Source organism: Drosophila montana, unplaced genomic scaffold, assembly GCF_035044405.1.
Source record: "Drosophila montana isolate Dmon_TW-CO22-7 unplaced genomic scaffold, ASM3504440v1 contig_2438_1, whole genome shotgun sequence".
Lineage (NCBI taxonomy): Eukaryota > Metazoa > Arthropoda > Insecta > Diptera > Drosophilidae > Drosophila > Drosophila montana.
In genome coordinates, this window is record NW_026997315.1 from 1 (window position 1) to 19,955 (window position 19,955).

The following is a 19,955-nucleotide window of genomic DNA, read 5'->3' on the forward strand; positions in this document are numbered from 1 at the left end:
AAATTGTATTTTTCTCAACACATTGATTTTTGTTGGTTTTCAAAGTAGCAAAAACTTGACTCTCATATTCTTGCGGTTGGTTGTTGGTATATTTCTTCTGCTCTATATCTCTCGTTTACTTTTACATTTTTTCGTTTTTATTTATTTTAACATTTTTGCAATTTTTTTGTATTCTTTTTTTCTTCTTTTTTAAAAGTAGCTTTTTCTTTTGAAATGACAGAAAAAATATTACATTGACTTTCATGTTTGTTGGATGTTGTTTGAAAGATGTGTAGTATAATAGCGTACGAAAGTATTTAAATTTGTTTTTGTTGTGTTGATGTAACAAGAAACTTGCCGACAGGCTTAACAATTTCAATTATTTGCCATTTGCATTTATAATTATTATTTATTCTGCATTTTTTTTACGCATACAAAATAAACATTTCAGTTCAAGCAAAAAAAAAAAATAAATATATATATATATATTTTATATATATATATATATACAGAGAAAAATATGTATATAAAATGTTTCTAAGCGTACATATTTTTCGTTTTTCGTTTTGCGTTTTGTTTTTTTTTTCTCTTTTCATTTTAGTTTGAAAATCCAAAAGAATGAAAAATATATATATATAAAAAACATCTGCGCCTGATGCATTTTGTTTCCTTTGTTGTAAGCAGGTAGCTAATTTCCTCTGCGTTGTGGTCTTGCGTAAATGCGTTCGAAATTAAATGATTGAAATTGTTTTTATGTTGTTGCCCTAACGGAAAAGAGTAAATAGTCGGCTATTTTGGAGTTTTCCTCTCATCTTCTTAAGCCATCAAGTTTGTTGTTCATCCTATTCTTGTTATATTTGTTGTGTCATTCGCTGCGTTTTTTCTTTGCTTGAGCATCAATGCGAATTCTTGTGTTCCTTTTAGTGTTTTCTTTTTTTTTGAATTTTTAAAATTGAAAGTGAATGTGGGAAAAAAACTAGAATATAAAATATATATAAATATAATATAAAACAAACTATAAGCAGATGGTTCACTGTATAATGTAATACGTACATTTTTGGGTGTCGAGTGATTTGTAAAAAATTTTAATCCGCTTTGTTGTTCGAGCTTAGTTTGCGGGCTCAGTGACGCGATGCACCTGGAGCACAGCGACTGCCTCCTCTACCTTGGCCTTGAGTGCCTCCTGATCTTCCAGCATGTGCAAAAGCTCTGAGTTCTCAATCTCCAGCAACATGCCAGTGATTTTTCCAGCCAGTGCAGCATGCATGCGCTCAATCATTGGATACAGACGCTCGCCCAAGATCTGTTTCGCCTCCTGTGGCTTGGCATTAGCCAGCAACGAGGCAATAAGCTTCTCTTGGTCTACAAAGTTAAATTATAGGCGTGAATTAAGATTGGGGATAAGTTTGATTTGTATACTTACTTTTTCCCTGCAGCTGCTGTGGCATCGGCTGGGCCTGCTGCATCTGTTGTACTGGCGGGTTACGCATGTTGGCGGTGTACTTGTAGCTTGCAGCACGTTGCTGAGCACCGCCGGCAATTTGAGCGCCAGCGATTTGCATGTTGGGTGCGGCCACCGATTGCTGGCCTGTGATAGCGCGTGCGCCAGAGCTGCGCATATTGTTGGCTGCAGCGGCGGCAGCAGCTGCAGCGTGGGTGCCCTGCACCTGCTGGGGCTGTGCACCGCGCGCTCCGGCTCCAGACTGACGGAACTGAGTTGGCACAACACCGGCTGCACCCTGGAAGCCACCAGCAGCGGCGGAGGCAGCAGCTGAAGCGGCACCGGCCTGTACACTCTGCACCGCTGTAGCGGGGCGCATCTGTTTTGCCCAGTGTGGCGTGCTGCGCATCTGTGTGGTCATTTGTGGGCCAAAGAAACGTTGGCTGGGTGCCATTGTGGGCACGAAGAAACCGCTAGCGGTATTAGGTTGGAATAACTGTCCCAACTGCTGCATACGCATGCCGGTCATGTGACGCATATACTGTGATGCAAGGTGCGCCTTGCGCTCCTCCTTACGCTGGGCCAGTGCTACATACAACGGCTTGCTGCCCACCACACGGCCGTTTAGTTCAGTCACGGCGCAAGTGGCCTCATTGGGTGAAATGAAGCAAACAAATCCAAAACCCTTGGAGCGTCCCTCCTCGTCGGTCATTACCTTAGCCGAGGTGATTGTTCCATATAGCGAGAACTCTTTACGCAGGCGCTCGTCGTCAATGGAATCGTCCAGATTCTTGACATACAAATTCACACCGAACACGGACTCGTGACGTTTCTTCTTGAGCTCCTCAAATTTGCGCTTCAACTCCTGTTGGCGCTCGGCCTTCTTTTGAGCACGGGCAACATAAAGAGATTTGCCCTCGCCCATATCTTTGCCATTGAGCGCTTGCACGGCGGCCTCAGCAGCCTCTGTTGTTTCGTAGGCAACAAAGCCGAAGCCCTTGCTCTTGCCATCTTCCTTGGACATCACCTATAAAGTAAAATGGGAATAAAATAACATATTATTTGTAGGCATTCCGGTAACTTACTTTGTAGCTGGTAATCTTGCCGTATGGCTCAAAGAATTCCTTCAGCTTCTCATCATCAAACTCCTCGGTAAAGTTTTTAACGTAGACATTTGTGAAGAGCTTGGCCTTCTCGCCGAGCTCCTTCTCGCGCTCCTTGCGAGGAATGAATTTGCCGACGTAGACCTTCTTGCCGTTAAGCAACATGCCGTTGACCTTATCAATGGACGTATTCGCTGCCTCCTCTGTTTCGAAATGGACAAATCCGTAGCCCTTGGAGTTGCCCTTTTCATCGGTAGCAACTTTACAGCTCAAAATGTTTCCAAACGCGGAGAAAGTGTCATAAATGGCCTTGTTATCAATGGCCTTATCCAGGTTCTTGATAAACACATTGCCAACTCCGGAGCGGCGCAGTGATGGATCGCGTTGCGACCACATAATGCGTATGGGCTTGTTGCGAATTAAATCAAAATTCATTGTATCCAAAGCACGCTCAGCTGATAAGGGAGAAATACAGACAAACATTTCAAAATACTAATTTATAATTTGTTAACAAAGAAGCAAAAAGCCCACTTTTGTTTAAATGCGAATTGCAGCAAGTGTTTTGCTTTGATTTTAATCCAAAATAAATGGCATATTTTTTTACAATATAATACTAGGTAAAAACCATCTAATATACATATTTGTATATTTTGTAACTTTTCTACTTCTGCGCTGGCTATTTATCGCCAAATATTTTTGATCAACCAATGGGTAGAAGTTACCTAAAGTTAGTTTGGAATTTATAATTATAAACTATTTCTATTTTGCAATCTGTAACGCTTCAATTTTTGTAAATGATAACTGTAGACTCATTGACATGGTAAGTTGCGGTGCTTAATCTGGCAACTTTGAATCTTAGTCAGCTCAAAATAAAAGACTTTTGACCAACCAATGGGTAGAAGTTGCCGCATTTAACTTGTTCTCAAAAATTTACTAAATTGTAACGCTTCTACTTCTGTAAATAAGAATCGGTTCCTCATCTACACGGTAAGTCACGTATTATTCTTGCAACTTTGAATCTTAGTCAGCTCAAAATATAAGACTTTTGACCAACCAATGGGTAGAAGTTGCGAACTTTTACTTATTCTTAACAATGTCTTAATTGTAACGCTTCTACTTCTGTAAATGATTACTGTTAACTCATTGACATGGTAAGTTACGCTATTTAATCTGGCAACTTTGAATCTTAGTCGGCTCAAAATGGTTGTAAATTTTTGACCAACCAATGGGTAGAAGTTGCCACATTTAACTTATTCCCGAAAATTTTCTAAATTGTAACGCTTCTACTTCTGTAAATAAGAATCGGTTCCTCATTTACACGGTAAGTCACGTATTATTCTTGCAACTTTGAATCTTAGTCAGCACAAAATATAAGACTTTTGACCAACCAATGGGTAGAAGTTGCTTGTATCACATTAACCTAAAAAAAAAAAAAAATAAAAAAAAAAAACTTCCAAAAACGTATCCAAATCATAACAGACGAGTTCAGTAAACTCAGCGGAATGTGACGATACAGTGACTACGCTTTCACACACCACGGACAGTGGTGCTTGCCTTAATTCAATAAAACCCAAAATGTAAACGACCTTTCGGTAGTAAACAACAACAAAAGCTGAGTGAAGCGCAGTTTGTAGTTGCTGCGGTGAAAGTTTAAGTTTGTTTTCGTTTAAAAACAAAAGAGAGAAACATCGTTTAAAGTCGTGTCGGATCTGCTGGACTTAGGTATGCCAAGAATTTACACGTGTTAATGAATGAGCGGCACATGAATGCACAGACATTATGGCGACTGGCCTTGCATTTTACATAAAAAGTGAAAGCAAAACAAAGTCATTTTACTCTTTGCTGACAGAGTGGAAGACGAAAATTTGCCAACGCGACACTCTAAAATAGATGTAAAAACGTGCAAATATTTGCTAATCGAATATAACCTATAAATAGAGAGAGAGAAAATCTCCAGCGAGTTTAATTATTAAAGGCGCGAGCGTAAACAATAAACACATGTTTATGACACATACACGCATACTCTCCCATATACAGCTGCGTTCACGACTGTGAGCGGCACTTGGATACAATGGTTGCAGGCAAAACTGACGCCATTGCGAGTCGTTGGGAGAGAGAGGCGCGGCGTGTGCGATAAGCCATTGTTGAAATTAAATATTATAGCATCACAATTGCACTTTGTATAGAAACTTCCAGTTGTCTGATGATGACTAGCAACAGCCAGCTGTTTTTCCTTCTCCTTTTAGTTCTCTCTTTCACTTTCAGAAACATAAACTGGAATATCAATGCTCACAAACACACACGCACGAAAGCCAGCGAGTGCTCCAATCGTGTCTGTGTGCGTGCAAAAAATTGCACACGTGTTTTCTTTACTTGTGTCACTGTGGGAGCTCCCAGTTGGCAATGTATGTATGAATGTATTGGTGTACCACATTGTAAATCTTACAATTACATTATTATGGAACTATTACTCACCATCGGCTGGCTGCTGGAAATTGACATAGGCATAGCCCAATGAGCGACGGGTAACAACGTCGCGGCAGACACGAATGGACAGAACTGGGCCAGCAGTGGAGAACTTCTCAAATAGTCCCGCTTCGTTAATGTCCTGGTGTAAATCACCCACGTATAAAGAAGCCATTTTTGGTGATTAGGTCCTCCTGTGAACAATAAACGTATATTTCGATATGCAAAGCTTCGCCGTCTCTTTGACAGGCAAACAAAAAAATTGCAAAACAAATTGACAAAAAAAAGAAGCGGCGTGGTTTTTGCTTTCAGAATGTTTGCTGCATGTGTGCGTGTCTCTGTGGCAATACTGACGCATGTGACAGTTGAACGGCGGTCGATTGGTCGACATGGCAACACTGCGCGGCATAGGCATGTGCTTTGTTGTTGCTGTGTTTCCTTCTTTCACACACCAATACGAACAGCCAGAACGCATGTTGGAAAATTTCCACATGCGCGCACACATACACATGTAAACGTTTGGCCCGTACTATAATCATTAATTTACTCTAATTTGTATACTAAATCCTTAGTAATATAAGTACAGAATTCAACTTGAAAGCCAATGGGCTGGGTCTTTGTTCGTTTTCTTTTCAATTTACTGCGCTCTTTTTGAACGACAGCAGCTTACGTCGCCATCTTGCGTGGCACACGAATCACATTTCACAAGAAAATTTCGACTTTGCTTTGAATTGTTTTTGTATTTGCAACCGTACTTACGTTTTTAGCACTTGCTCGAATTTTTTGCTACTTTTTACAATTTTTTTGGTTGCTTTTTATATTTTTAATTTTTTTTTTTATTTTTTTAAGGTTTTTTTCTTCACAAAAAATATGTGATAAGTCGTGTGCTAAGCGAAACCACGACCGCTCACTTAAACGGACTCTACTCGACTCGCCGATTATTACACTCGCCTACTTGACGAGGGAAGAAAATAACTCGCTACATTTTGCTCTCGCTAATGTAACATGAGTTTTGCTCGCTAGTTCTTGTCCTTATCTAACACTGTTTTAATGTTTCCCAACACTACTTTTACGACATTTACGTCAAACTTGCCTATATCCATGTTACCCGCAATAAACAATTTTAAAATATGGAAGATATAACAATTTTTTTTTTTTTAATTCTGAAGTCTTTAAAGTTTGCAGCCCACCGAACATTTTTGCCAAATGTAAATTTATGTTACCATTAATGTACAATTCTGCAGCATTTAATTTTTAAGTATTAAATTAAAATATATATATACACCTTAGAATAATTGACAGACTACAACTCCAAAGTCTTTTTAGGCCCCCTCTTCAAACTCTAACCATAGATGTTTCTGGAAGATTACATGGAATTTTCCAGAAACTTCTAAATGTCAGTGTGTGCATTTCTGGTTTTCCCCTGATTGAACTTACCGATGTCGGTGGGGCGCTGCAAGACTTTCGCAACGCGACGTACTTTATGCGCTGATTCACAAGTACACAACGTTTGTTGTTTAAATGCACTCGATTAGTTAATAAAATTTTTTTGGTTTTTTGTATTTTATACGAAATAAACAACACTCAAACAATCCAAACAAATGACTGCATCTAACCAATTGTTTAATATTTTTTTGAGTTTTTTTTCGGCTAATAAACCTATTTTTTAATTTCTTAGTGTGTCTCCTAATGAGGTGGCAGGAAGACTGACAACGAGCTAAATAAAAATGTCAACATTTTTCAATGCCTGCATCGCCTACTTGATGTTATCAAACTTTTGGAAAGGCATTTGCACAGTCGGTATTCGTTGAGCTTTCGGGTGAGTCATTTTCGTATGTATTGGGTTTATTTACTTATTGAAAATTGATACAGCCGTTTCTTGCTTTTATTCCATTTCCTGCTAAGAGTATACTAAGATATAAACACAATTGCAAGTTATATCAATGCACTTATGTATAAACATTTATTTAAAAGTTTATTGTACACATATAGAATAATGCTTAAATGTTTTTGTTTACTTTTGTAATGCAATTGCGAATGCTAATGCATGAGATTTTGTTTGCGTTCAACTCAATTTTGATTTCGTGTGGATTTTCATAATACTAATATTTAATTGTATTTATCCATTATTGAATTATGTCTAATCTATGGGTAAATTTAATTAGCCCTAATTTGTATTTTTCTTCTGTTTTACCTCGATTTTTTAATGTGTAGTATACCTCAAATATATTTTGTATGCATAACATGATTTGTAATTTGTATGTTTAATTTTATGTATTTAGCTCAAGTACAGTACATATATTTTTCAAAAATATATATAGTTATATGTATGTATGTAGTAATAGCTATAAAGTAGTTGGAACTGAAACTTCATTCTATACAGCAAACTGCTTTCAATTCTGGCGATTAAATGTATTTATTGATATACTTCAATACGTTTCCCCATATTCAGCAATAATTTTAAACAATAGCTTCAGTTTAATGTTGTAATACTTTTAAGTGCCAAATTGATATACAAAGAAAATAATGTTTCATTTACATTTTCCCTATTTCAACAAGAAACTGCCATTGCACAATTAAAACCTGTATTCAGTTGCGTACTTTTTTTTAATGCCAAAAACATTTCGTACTAAACATTTTTCCTATTTTGGCAGTGGCGTTTTTAAAGATTAACAAAACAATAATTGGGCTCAAAAACCTGGCAGCAAACTTTCGGCTTAAACAATAAATGAGAAATTACCATAAAATGAAAGTAATAAGTAATCAGTAGACGCATCAAGTGCCAAATTCTCAGTTGCCGCTGGGAGTTCCGCTTGTGACAGCAACAGCAGCATCGCTACCCCACTCCACCAAATACTGCACCTGTCCATTGCCCATGCGCCGTTTGGCGCGTATGGCAAAGGACTCGCCGGCATCGATGCGATTCATGGCGCCACCAAAGTATCTGTTCACCGATTGCTTTAAGTCAAGCATTGAATTTCCATTGGCGGGCGCGCCGCCGCTGCTGGCGCTGCTGCTGCCATTGGTTACCGTGGAGCTTGTGGAGTTGCGCCGACTGTTCGTTGGCGTGCCGCAGCGCGACTTTTGAGGTCGCTGGCGCAGCAAACGGCCATGGGTCGGCTTCTCTGGCGGCAGCAGCGGTGCCGGCGGCTGCAAATCTTTGGCATAAATGGGAAAGTAGTGGCTGGGTATAGGATTGATTGTTGTAGTGTTGATCACCTGTTTAAATAAACACATGGATTGAAATATCAATAATCTATAATCAAAAATTGAGCAACTGCAAACTTACCTCAATGGCCGTGGTCAGGCGTCGAGTGCGTCTTCTGCGCACCTCCTGATTGGGCCCAATGGTAATATCTTTGGCACTCAGTCTTCGCTTTATGGTGCGCACCATGCGCGGCTGTTGCGCGGCCGCCGTTGCCTTGGCTAGCTCAATGCTGCTCAACTGCTTTACGCTCTTAAGTTTAAAAATGCTGTTGATGATGCCGGCAACTCCAGCTGCGCCGGCGCCAACGCTTCCATTGCGCTGTTGTGCTGATTTCTTGGGTGTGGCCATCAAGAAGGGATTGTTGCGACCAAGAAAATTGGCCGGCGGCGGTATAATGAGATCCAGCGAGCTGGTGCCACGGCTGCTGCTCGAATTCTCATCTGAAGAGAGATCACAGTTGCGGCTGTTGTCGTAGCGTTTCGACAAACGGAATGCCTTGCGTTTGCGGCTATTGCTGTTGCCGTTGACGGTTGCATCGAGCTGAGGGGGAACGGGTGCCAACAGTTTGCCAGGTTCACCATCGTTGGCATTGTCATCGGCCAAATCGGGCGTGCCTTTCTGGGCATTGATTATCTGCTGGCATATTTGAAAAATAAATTAGTAACTTTTCTAAAAACAAAAATGTCTTTGTTTTAAATTCTACCTGTTGCTCTTCGTTTGTTATCGCAGGCTGCTGCTTGTTTTGTTGTTTGGCCTTCTCCATAATCTGCTTGATGGGTATTTCATCTTCGCTGGTATCGACTTCACCCTCTGCTTCGGCCGCCTCCTCGTCGTCCTCATCCGTATGAAACTCGTACACATCCTTGGAAGCCACAGTTTTGGTCGCGTCCTCTTGCAGTGCCTTCGGCTCCAGCTCCTGTTCTTCTTCTGGCATCAGCAGCAATTTAAACTTGTTCACTAACAGCTCATCGCAGAGCACCTCTTCCGGCTGCAGGAACACACGCGGTGTCAGTGGTGGTCCACTGTGACGCAGCGCGTAGTAAGCGGGCGCACGCTTAAATTCCCGTCCACAGACAAAACGATCCGAATACTCTTTCAGCGTTTGCTTTATACGCTCCATTAGTGCCGTCTCCGGCAACTGGCGCCACTCCTCGCAAATGGGCAGCTGATGCCGCTGCTCCAGTATAAACGGCCAAATATCCTTCAGCAAATGATGATACTTCTGATGCTGATGCTTGCGTAAATTGTAAAGCGTTATGTGCAGCATGTCCACCCAATCAATTTGCAGGCGACGCACAAACTCAACACCATCGTTGCACACAGTGCAGCAGAACACAAAGAAGCTGTGGCGATGAAATTCGTATAAATTGGGTTAGTTCTTTTCATGATATTAGCTTCGATATGAATTCAAAATGAATTTTAGTCAGAGAAATGTTGTATGTGCACAGGTACATGGATTAGAATCTGTAAGAGGCAAAATTCTGAACTTTGAACTTTTCTCACCTCTCCGCAATTCAGGCTCTCTTTCTTCTATCTGGTCACGCCCCTATCTTCGTCAACAAAGTTGCGGTCGTGCTCGCAAGAGCCGGGTCGGATTCCCAATAAAGAGCCCAGGGCCTATTCTGTGAGATTCTGTGGGTCTTCGCGAAATCCATGATACCTTCCAATTTTTAGAAGAAATCGGGAAATCTCTGTTCCTCTAGCATAAGACACCGAAAAGCTAAAATTGCTGATCCTCAGTTACCCTACATAACTTGAATTTTCCGAAGATATGACTAAAGACCAACCAGTAATCTATAAAACAGGGCACCAAACAGTCAAATATTACTCCACAAAATGTGACTCGTTCCTGACACAAAAAGCGGGCTCTGCTTGGAGAAAGACAAATCAACTATGCACATTCACTATGAACGTCTAGCCTTGATATCGGAGAAAGCATCTCGGCATTGCCACCTAGGCTCAGATCATGACTTCTTAAGCAACTGTACTGCTCCCTTTCATAGCGTAGGTCGAGCAACTATTGTTCACTTATTAAGCCCACTATCTTTAGTGAAATCACTTTACGTACAATATCATATTTACGTTTTAAAAACTCTTTTGATTGATTGTTGAATGTGTAATGAATATTTTGGAAAGAATACCGAGAAATATAATATATCATTCTTGATTTGTTATTTGGACTAACAAAAGGTTTGGATGCATATGGTTTGAAACACTTACATGTCGCCGCGCAACAGCTTGCGCTTGAAGTTCTGCATGCATTGGGTGTGAAACCAGTTCCTGCACTTACAGCATTGGAGCATGTTGTGATCGAATTTGCCAGGTTTGCCGCAATAGCAATAAATTTGCTCTTCATTCACGCGATGCTTTTCATCCCAGCTGAGCTTGTCCGCCTTTTAAACAATAGACAATAAATAATAATTATATGTAGCTTCTGTATAACATGAATGCACCTACATGATAGGGTAGCTGACGGCAAATGCCTGGCGGTTTGTTGGCCTCAAGTGCTGGCTGCATTTTCATGGGCTTTGCGCAACGCTTGCAGCACCAAATACCGCTGGCAATTTCTGTGGTGCAGCCACGATGATAGCCACGGCCGCATCGCTCGCAAATTTCAACAATATCCTCGTGTTGTGCACGCTTACATGCCACGCACATGGGTCCGCTTTGGCTGGCGGCGGCACCCGTACTCGGCTCGTTGCCCAATTTGCGTAGCTTCTCCAGCTCGCACCATTGCTCCGACTTGTCGTCGAAACGCACGAGATACTGTTCTTCGGAGTGTGCGATTATGGTGCCCAAATAGAAGCGTCCATCGTTACATTTAATAAACACGTCCTCTTGCAGCGCGTAGCTAATCGGAGCAGGACTGGGTGCTGCCGGCGGTGGTGTGGGAGGTGTGAGTGGTGCTGCGGCAGCCACTGAAACTTCTGCTGCTTCCTCAATGCTCTGCGTGACTGTGGTGAAGCTCTGCTTCAGTTGTGTCGTTGGCAAGAGCACGCAGCTACTGTTGCTGCCCGGCGACTTAAGAGGCGAGCTCAAAGTTTCTGGCGTTGTGGGCGGCGTATGCGGCGTTGTTGTTGTGGAGTCCGGCTCGTCTATTACTATAACAGCGGCAGTAGCGGCACTGCTGCTGCTGCGGCCATTCGAGCAGCTGCTGCTGCTACTGCAACTGCTGTCAGCTGTGCTGCTATCGATAAGTGGCAGCAGCGCCTTATGCTGTATAGCGGGTATGATGGGCGAGGGCTGGCAAAGATTTGGTTCTGTATAGTGATTGTTGATGCATATGTTAATGCGATCCAGCACCACCGTAGAAGAGGGTGCGCCGTTGCTCGGCACACTGCCAAGCGCAACGTTATTGCTGTTGCTGCTCACCGGCACCAGCGGCGGTGGCTGCAGTTTAGGCAGATTTGGCGTTGCTGCATAGTAGGCACCAACTGGCGCATATAGTTCTGTTGCAGGGGTTACGGCTGTCGTTGATGTGGGCGTGGCATACAGCTGATTTAACTGGTCAGCCGTTTTATTTAAACTATACACACTGGGTGCTGTGCTTATAATGCGTATATTGTTTATGTTATTGGCCTTAAAGGGACTTGACTGCGGCGGTTGCGTTTGCTGGTGCTGCTGCTGTGTATAGTTGTTGGTTATTTGAATGCTGCTGGGATGCGTTGCCGCTGCTGCTGTAGTGGTTGTGTTTGCATAATAACGCTTGGGGCCACCTATTGTTGGCGTTAGCCCACCGCCAGCATTTGTCGCGAGAGTCGGTGGAGGAGGCGGCAGTATTTGATAGGTTAGCCATTGCTGTGGATTTGTCGTCGCGGCAGCTGGTTGTGTTAAATAACTGTATGTTGTTGGAGCTGCGACAGCGCCAGCAAATTGCGGCGCAACATTTGGAGGCGCGTTGCTGTGGTCGTGAGGTTGCAAGTGAAAATGGTTGTTCATCATTTGAATTAATTTATTGTGCAGTTGCTTTGTGCGCAGTCTTTTCTGTATAATCCAAAGGAAACAAAAAAACAATCAGTGGTTAATTCAAGATTTTTACGTTTTTGCCTGTCCGGCAACAACAAACTGGCGCCTTTTTCGAGCAATTTGTTGCTGCTCACACTTACACGCGCACTCACATATACATAACAAACAGAAAAAGAGAGCACTGAAAACCGTTTGCGGGCCCTTTTGTATTCTACTTCTTACCTACATTTTTTCTCACGCAGTCGTGCACGACTAGCCGCAATTTTAAACCTGCATATACATACCTTTTTAATGTGTTTCAACACATGTATTAAATTAGTATAGCATTAAATTATATTCGTTATTTAGATTTAAGTAATTTTGTGCACATTTTAGCAATAAATCAAGCAAAATACACTAAAACAATCACTTGATTCGGCAATTAAAAGTGTCAGCCATTTTTCAGCATATGCACAGTGTTAAAGAATGACCTGTGTTAACTGAACAGTGTTGGACAGCGTACATCAATATAGGCCCTTTGAATTTTTCGCTTAAGCGAATTAAAATAAATAATACAATTAACATACATAACTCAGACAAATGATTACACAAAACAAAGATCTTTTGTTGCTTGCCAAATTGGTTTTAAATTCAAATGCAAGTATTATTGTATCGCGGTAGAATATACCAGCGAGTACTCGATACTTTGAAAACTATATAAATAGCTGCAGCGTTGTCTCCGATAGGTTTTTGCTAGTCAGCATCGAGACCGATAGCGATAGACAGTGCGGACGAAGAAGAAAAAGTATTTTATTCGTGAAATTCAACAATTACGCTGTGCATTAAATTCATAAAAAAAATATATAAAATATAGAGTTGTGCAAAGTTATTGTAAGATTCAAGAAGAACAAAGTGTAAATCAAGTGAATAACATTCTCTTTTTGATTTTAAAACAATTTTTAATCAAGAAAAAAAAGCTGTAGTGTTGCGGTAGGTACCAGACACACATACACATACATGTTGAAATATATGGTGACGACTGGATGTGGACTGTGCCCATTGTGAAAATTTATATTCATTGATACAAGTTTTCTTTCTTCTAACGATTTGTACGCAGTTTTTATCGTCGCTATATATGTCCAAAACGCGTGCAAGTTTTAAATCCGTGCAACTAAAGCACGAATCAACTGAAGAAGAGGAGGACGACGAGGATCAGCAGCAGCAGCGACCACGTCGCAACATGCATACAGTTGGTGAAACGGGCAGCGGCAGCGGAGTGCCTGCCTTTTTGGCGAAACTTTGGAGACTCGTTGACGATCCTGATACAAATAATTTAATTTGTTGGAGCAAGGTAAGCCGCCATATTGTTTATTTACATATTTTTTTCTCTTGGCATGGCAACAACAACAAAACACAGGTGTTTTAAATGCACTACGACTCGACTTTCACTACGTCATCGTTTGTCTGCACATTCGTTGATGCGTTTTTGTTGTTGTTGTTGTTCCTGCAGTGCTTAGTCGCACGTATGCAAGAGGACTGCTCTCTATTTTGTTTTCGTTATTGTCGATTTGCCTTGGCTGTGCGTGCGTACGTGCGTGCCCTCCATCCAATGCATCTCTGAAAATTTTCCATTTGCCAGCCCTCTCCGACCGTCTGCTTGTCAGTCTGTCTGCCACTATTCAATTCAATTTTGTTTTCCTGCCCTGTGCGTTGCTTATTCTGTTTTGGGCTTGCTTTCGCGAAGTGTATGCATAGATAAGCAAGCTTTTTGGTGATTGCCACTTCCATATTTCACACGCTCTTTCCATGTGTGGCTTTAAAATTAGATAATTCTGACCCGATATTCAAATACTTCAATTCCGGCGCTCTTATCACATTGCCGTAATGTCGAATTTTAATGCTTGAATTGTGGGGAAATACAAATAGTGGTTAACCCTTTATCTTAAATCAAAGTATTAGAAATGGCTAGCTAGCCATAAAGCATAATTTTGTAAAACAATTAATTGGATTTATCGCAGCTGGAAGTGATGTAAATATACACATACTCCAGTTAACTGCAGGATACATGCTGAACAGCTGTTTTTATTTTCCCATTATTAGGCATAGTAGGTTTTTGTATGATTACGAGTCGGTATTTCCCGGGCTTGCCAAGGCTAAGAGTTTTTCTTTAAATTTGACTTGTTTTCATTTATTTGTGGACAGTGGGAAAATTAAAATGTACCAATTCTAAATTGAGCCCAGATGGGCTTTGTAAATGAGTAAGAAGTTGATCGCAATCAACAGTATTTCGCTGCACGGTCGGGAATCCTCTTGTAATCTCTGTGTTTGGTAGCATAAGTGATACTGTATTCTTTAACTGTGTTCTTGTCCAAACTTCTGATGTACTTATGTATATCTTTTATTTATTTTCTCCTTTTAGGATGGGCGCAGTTTTATTATACAAAATCAGGCGCAATTCGCGCGTGAGCTCTTGCCACTGAACTACAAGCATAACAACATGGCCAGCTTTATACGTCAGTTGAATATGTGTAAGTAGACATACGAGTTGTAATTTACTTAGTAAGTCTAACTATAAGCTCGCTTTGCATTTTAGATGGGTTTCATAAGATCACTTCTATTGAGAATGGGGGGCTACGATTTGATCGCGATGAAATTGAGTTTTCACACCCGTGCTTTAAGCGAAATTATCCCTATCTACTTGATCACATCAAGCGCAAAATATCTAATACAAAGAACGTGGATGAGAAGAGCGCGCTAAAGCAGGAGACTGTATCCAAGGTGCTTAGTGATGTCAAGGCTATGCGCGGCCGTCAAGACAATTTAGACTCGCGCTTTTCGGTGATGAAGCAGGAAAACGAGGCTCTGTGGCGTGAAATAGCCTCACTGCGCCAGAAACACGCCAAACAGCAACAGATAGTCAACAAGTTGATACAATTTTTAATCTCGATAGTGCAGCCATCGCGTAACATGTCAGGCGTCAAACGTCACATGCAACTGATGATCAACGATACACCGGAGAATGCCCGCAAGCGTAATGCTAGTGAATCGGAAAGCGAAGGCGGCCCTGTCATACATGAGCTAAGCGAGGAGCTTCTTGACGAGGTAATGAACCCAAGTAGCCCATATGCTAAGCGTTATGATGCAGAGAGCGTCTCACCGCTGGCTATGGAGCGACCACGCTCCAATTCAAGCATCACGAGTTCTCAAAATTACGACTATTCGAATCAGAGCGCCGAGGATTTTATTAATGCTCAGCTATTGAATAGCGGAGATGCTGCAACAAACGTTGCCCGCTCGCCTGGTGGCCAGCAAGTGCTATACACGGTCACAGAAGCACCCGATTCGCATGTACAGGAGCAACAATTGCAGCTCAGTCCCAACAGTCTTTACAACAGCGATGAGCAGCTGAATGTGCTCACCACCCCTATGGTGCGCGAGCAGGAGGCACGCAAGCGTCAACTGCTTAAGGAGAAAAACAAACAGCGCCGCGATACAGAAATCCTTGGGCAGGTCGATTTGGATATGTCCCCGAAGGCTTCGCGCACACGTTCACAGTCCAAAGAACAGCCACAGGTCAATGTCATGCCACATCCAGTACTAGTAAAGACGGAGCCGGAGCTAAGCAGTGTGGCTGGAGGTAGCATGCCAACCTTGTTGGAGCAGCCTGAGTCAAACGACGGGGATCTGTACAATGTCAATTTTATAAGCAACGATATGCCAACGAATATTTTTGAAGTAAGCCACAATATACAAGAAAAATACAAAAATGTGTTTAACGGTAATTGTTGTGCCTTACAGGATGACTCATTGATGTCTAGCTCTGGCATGGAGGAGCAAGCCGCCAAGATGGATCAGCAGCAGCAGTTCGGACGCACCACTGTGAACAGCGGAAAGTTTGCAAATGCGCCGATCACCTTCGATTTGGCCAATAGCAACAATGAGAATCCGTTGGTAACCGACGCGAATTTGGCATCTACTTCAAAAGCGGCTGCTGGGGTGAAGGATATCAATGATGAACAACAACAACAGAAACAGCAGCAGCAACAACAACAGCAGCAGCAGCAACCACCGATGACCGTGGCCAAGTACACAGGAGATAATGGACCCGATTCACGGTTGAGTGGCGTGTCAGTAACTGAGCCCAAACCGCTTGGTTGCGAATTGGTAGCCAATACTAACAAATACCCTTCCAATTGTTGTTGTTGTTGCAGTGATGAGGTTACCGGTCACTTGGATAATATGCAAGATGAGCTAGACACACTCAAGGATCTGCTGCGCGGCGAGGGAGTTTCCATTGATCAGAACATGCTTATGGGCGTAAGTAGCAAGCCAATTAAAGTGGCTATATTTACTAATACCTTGTTGTTATAATGTCCGTGCGTCCGTTTAAGAAAATTCATAACATATTTATACGTATATTCTATTCTATGTGCACGTGCAGGCTGCGCCAAAAGGCGTTGCTGCCAGGATGCCCGTTTTGCAGCTGACCGACGAGGAACTACTACAGAAGGTCAGCGCGGTGCGTCTATATATGTAGTTTTGAATGCCCGTGCTTTGAATTAAATGATATACAAAAAAAAACTCGTAAAGGCACATGTTTTACTAAATTGTATTTAATATTTCTGATTGCAGCTCTTTAATGATTCTGACGTGTTGGATAATTATGGCCTGTCCTTTTTGAATGATAGCATGGGCGGCGATAAGAAAGGTGTGTAAGCAGTCCGCTTTGTATAAAATCTCGTTATATTTATGTACAATTTGCAGCGAGCAGCGGCTCCGAGCTAATGGCCTATCAGCCCAATATGTATGATCTCTCTGACATTTTGGACACAGACGATAATAACAAGCCAGGCCAAGATGCAGCCAACGGTCGTCAAATGCAGGCCCAGAGCTCCGTGCTGAATACGCCGCGGCATGATATGTAGATAACCGTAGATAATACATAATAGTTATAGCAGCAGCTCAAACACAAAAGGGGCGAACAAAGTTTATAACAATATTTTAATAACACACATACAGTTATACATATATATGATTTAATGTATAGATCAGAGACAGTCGTTTAATATTTGTTTCATATAACACCCATCATACTGTTGAGCTTTTTCTAATAGTTTTTAATTGTTTTTCTCTTTGAAAAGAAACTAACACAACTATTTATTAATCCTATTGATGTATGCCTTACGCACTATATATAAAATATATAGAACATTTAATATTTTCTGTATACAGTTTTATTTTTATTTTTCGTAAAATTTAAAAAATTATAGCTGTAATACAATATCGAAAGACTATTAATGCAGTGTATGTAGATTTTATATGAAATGAACAATTGATTTCAATTTGATCGAATTGGTACACGAAATATTTGGGGATATGCATGTAATAGCAGTTATAACGAACGTAGTTAATAGGTTTAAAAGAAAACGTTAGTAATTAAAACGTTTCGACAACAAGATATATACTATAGATACCTTAAATACAACTATTACTTATACGCAATAAATATTCATTTCGTAAGCGTTTGGGCTGCAAACAATAAAAAAACGACTTTTATTTTGTTCACCTGGAATGTTAAGGGATAAAAATAATGTATTAGTATGCAATGGTATTTGAACGTTGACATTCTAGTTTGGTTTTTGGTTACACGTCTATATTTATGATCTTTTTGATGCCAAGCTCATTTTAATCAGAATGAAGCATCGACTCTGATGGTTTATTAATCTCAAACAGTCTTTGTAGAGTAAATGTATATCTTATAAAAAAAAAATGCAGTTTTGCTTGTAATGATTTCTGAATGTGTGTATAATTTATTTTATTTTGTTGATACAACTGAATAGATATGGACACATACAACAGTACTGTAATAAAAAAACTAAATTATGTAGAAAGCTTAATCTAAATAGCGTCTTAGAAAATGCTACATATTTTGCATAGAATGTAAAAATAATACATTTAATGTGACTTAGAATTGTTCGTATGCGTAAATACCCAGAGAAACAGACAGGATTTAAATAAGATTAGGCCTCGTCCTTGTACTTAGCATCCTTCAGAATGTTGGCGAATTCGAATTTGACGCGTTCGCGCTCCGATCTGGGCATGCTTCGCAGTGTGTCCACTAGCGATAGACAGTATAGCTCAATCGGATCATTAATGGGCGCCAATCTGGGTAGAGGAGCAGCCATAGCCTTTCGTTTCGCCGCATTAGCCATGATGCCTGGTGCACTGCGTCGCGAGAGCGCTGCTTTATAAATGGGCTCGATGGTCACCTCGCCGTTGGAGAGCGCAGTGTTGTTTCTGTATTGCTGTTCGGTTTTAAGGTCCTGATTGTGGTATTGCGGTTGCGCCTTTATTTCCTGATGTGCCAGCTCATCGCCGTTGCCCATTACCACCATGGGCATAAGGAGCGGTGAGGAGGCCGGTGAGCTAACCTGCGTATTGTTGTGGTTGCTGCTGCTGCCGTTGCCATTGACAGCGGATGACTGTTGCAGGGTGACATCGGGCTTGGGCTCCATGACCATCAGCTCAGGCACGATTTCATTATCACTATGGCCACCCACATGCGTCGACCCGTCCTCACTATTTTCATCATCCAGCTCAATAATATCATAGTTATCCGTTAGATTGACGCGCAAATGCTCCGGATCTGGGTATAGAAAACTGTTGCTGTCGTTGTCGCTGCTGCCACCGTTATTTGTATTATTGTTCTGGACTATGTAGGATTGTGCCTTTCTCACATTGTACGTTTGTGCGGTGTTTTGTAAAAATGATAAATCCTCGGTGAAGCGTCGCTTGCGCACATTCGGATTTACCTGTCCTGTTTCCAGTGCCTTAATCTCTTGCAGATAATTGTACCGTATGTTCTTCCATTTTGTTTGCAGAAATCGTGCTATAAACGTGAAAGAGGGGATGATTAATATGCAACATTTCAGACCTATAGCTAGGGATGTTGCTATTCCGAATATATATTGTGTTGAAGTCTCGAACGATATAATAATTACATATTGTATCGAGTATATTAATTGTTTTTTTTTTATGCTAGGTCAACATCCTCGAGCTGTGATAATTGTTTAGTTCTCGACTTACATGACGCCCCAAGTTCGTTCGCGATGCGATCCCATATGTCCACTCTAACGGGATTACGGCGATAGTGCGGATGGCTAACATCGTAGATGGCAGGATTAGCGCGCACCAATTTTATTAGGCGATCGTCTATGGGTTTGGAAAAATCGTTAAAATCTGTGTCGCAGTACATTTTACTTTCTACGTTCTTCGCAGCAGAAGCAACAACAACAACAACAGCAACAGCGGTAACAGCAGCAGCAACCCTTAGCCCGTCTTCTCTAATAGGGGAAGACTGAAGTGTGTGCTGTTGCTGGGGGTTGATTCTGCACATTTCAATTGTGTATTGTGGTTACCGAAAAAGGACTCTCTTACCGAACTCGGGTCCTGTAGTCTCACGTTCTGCATAATATCGCTGCATGTTTTTCGTGCGCCTTTTTGTTGCTATTTTGGCAGTTTGAGTAGCCACGAGAGATATCAATTTGTATTTGTTTACGTTTGAAGCAGCAGCAGTTTGGCCTATGCTGAATTAAGCTGTTAATAACAGCGCACGTTCTTTGCATTGATTAATACTCTAAATTGCGCAGTGATATCAATGGCTGCATTTATTTTAATGTAGTAATTGTAAAATCACCGTTGCGTGCGCGATGTCTTCTGTTTCTCTGTTTTTCCAGTTTTGTTTTACGCGCTCTGCGCACGCTCACTAGAGCACGGTGCTGCCAACTTTTTATGGCTTCCCAAGCTGCCAACA

The 19,955-nt window shown here is 41.4% G+C and overlaps 4 protein-coding genes across 11 annotated transcripts; 1 reads left to right on the top strand and 3 right to left on the bottom strand.

Moving 5' to 3' along the window:
• Window positions 1–114: 114 nt before the first annotated feature.
• Window positions 115–6,603, bottom strand: pAbp (poly(A) binding protein). Of its 2 annotated transcripts, none has more exons than XM_064681763.1 (6): window positions 6,427–6,603; window positions 4,999–5,183; window positions 2,506–2,978; window positions 1,403–2,447; window positions 1,033–1,341; window positions 115–955 (listed from the first exon to the last, which is right to left on the bottom strand). In XM_064681763.1, the coding sequence occupies exons 2-5, from the start codon at window positions 5,162–5,164 to the stop codon at window positions 1,088–1,090; spliced, it is 1,938 nt and encodes a 645-aa protein (XP_064537833.1). In that variant the 5' UTR covers window positions 5,165–5,183; window positions 6,427–6,603; the 3' UTR covers window positions 115–955; window positions 1,033–1,087. The 2 variants fall into 2 exon arrangements, with proteins under 2 accessions (XP_064537833.1, XP_064537832.1); XM_064681762.1 differs by lacking the exon at window positions 6,427–6,603 and adding an exon at window positions 5,749–5,925.
• Window positions 6,604–6,938: 335 nt separating this feature from the next.
• Window positions 6,939–12,609, bottom strand: Pcl (polycomb protein Pcl). 2 transcript variants are annotated; one of them, XM_064681755.1, is made up of 6 exons: window positions 12,448–12,609; window positions 10,655–12,181; window positions 10,418–10,590; window positions 8,901–9,540; window positions 8,279–8,830; window positions 6,939–8,208 (listed from the first exon to the last, which is right to left on the bottom strand). In XM_064681755.1, the coding sequence occupies exons 2-6, from the start codon at window positions 12,137–12,139 to the stop codon at window positions 7,780–7,782; spliced, it is 3,279 nt and encodes a 1,092-aa protein (XP_064537825.1). In that variant the 5' UTR covers window positions 12,140–12,181; window positions 12,448–12,609; the 3' UTR covers window positions 6,939–7,779. The 2 variants fall into 2 exon arrangements, with proteins under 2 accessions (XP_064537825.1, XP_064537824.1); XM_064681754.1 differs by having other exon boundaries at window positions 8,279–8,833.
• Window positions 12,610–12,916: 307 nt separating this feature from the next.
• On the top strand, window positions 12,917–17,648 carry Hsf (Heat shock factor). Of its 6 annotated transcripts, none has more exons than XM_064681757.1 (9): window positions 12,917–13,132; window positions 13,260–13,493; window positions 14,562–14,670; window positions 14,736–15,877; window positions 15,941–16,269; window positions 16,354–16,459; window positions 16,584–16,652; window positions 16,775–16,850; window positions 16,907–17,648. In XM_064681757.1, exons 2-9 carry the CDS (start codon window positions 13,278–13,280, stop codon window positions 17,065–17,067), a joined length of 2,208 nt encoding a protein of 735 aa, XP_064537827.1. In that variant the 5' UTR covers window positions 12,917–13,132; window positions 13,260–13,277; the 3' UTR covers window positions 17,068–17,648. The 6 variants fall into 6 exon arrangements, with proteins under 6 accessions (XP_064537827.1, XP_064537826.1, XP_064537829.1 ...); XM_064681756.1 differs by having other exon boundaries at window positions 12,918–13,132; window positions 16,584–16,661; XM_064681758.1 differs by having other exon boundaries at window positions 12,921–13,132; window positions 15,941–16,257; window positions 16,584–16,661.
• A 269-nt stretch (window positions 17,649–17,917) lies between these two features.
• Window positions 17,918–19,885, bottom strand: Dlip3 (Dorsal interacting protein 3). The gene is made up of 3 exons (XM_064681765.1): window positions 19,580–19,885; window positions 19,229–19,354; window positions 17,918–19,031 (listed from the first exon to the last, which is right to left on the bottom strand). The coding sequence occupies exons 1-3, from the start codon at window positions 19,623–19,625 to the stop codon at window positions 18,163–18,165; spliced, it is 1,041 nt and encodes a 346-aa protein (XP_064537835.1). The 5' UTR covers window positions 19,626–19,885; the 3' UTR covers window positions 17,918–18,162.
• Window positions 19,886–19,955: the final 70 nt, after the last annotated feature.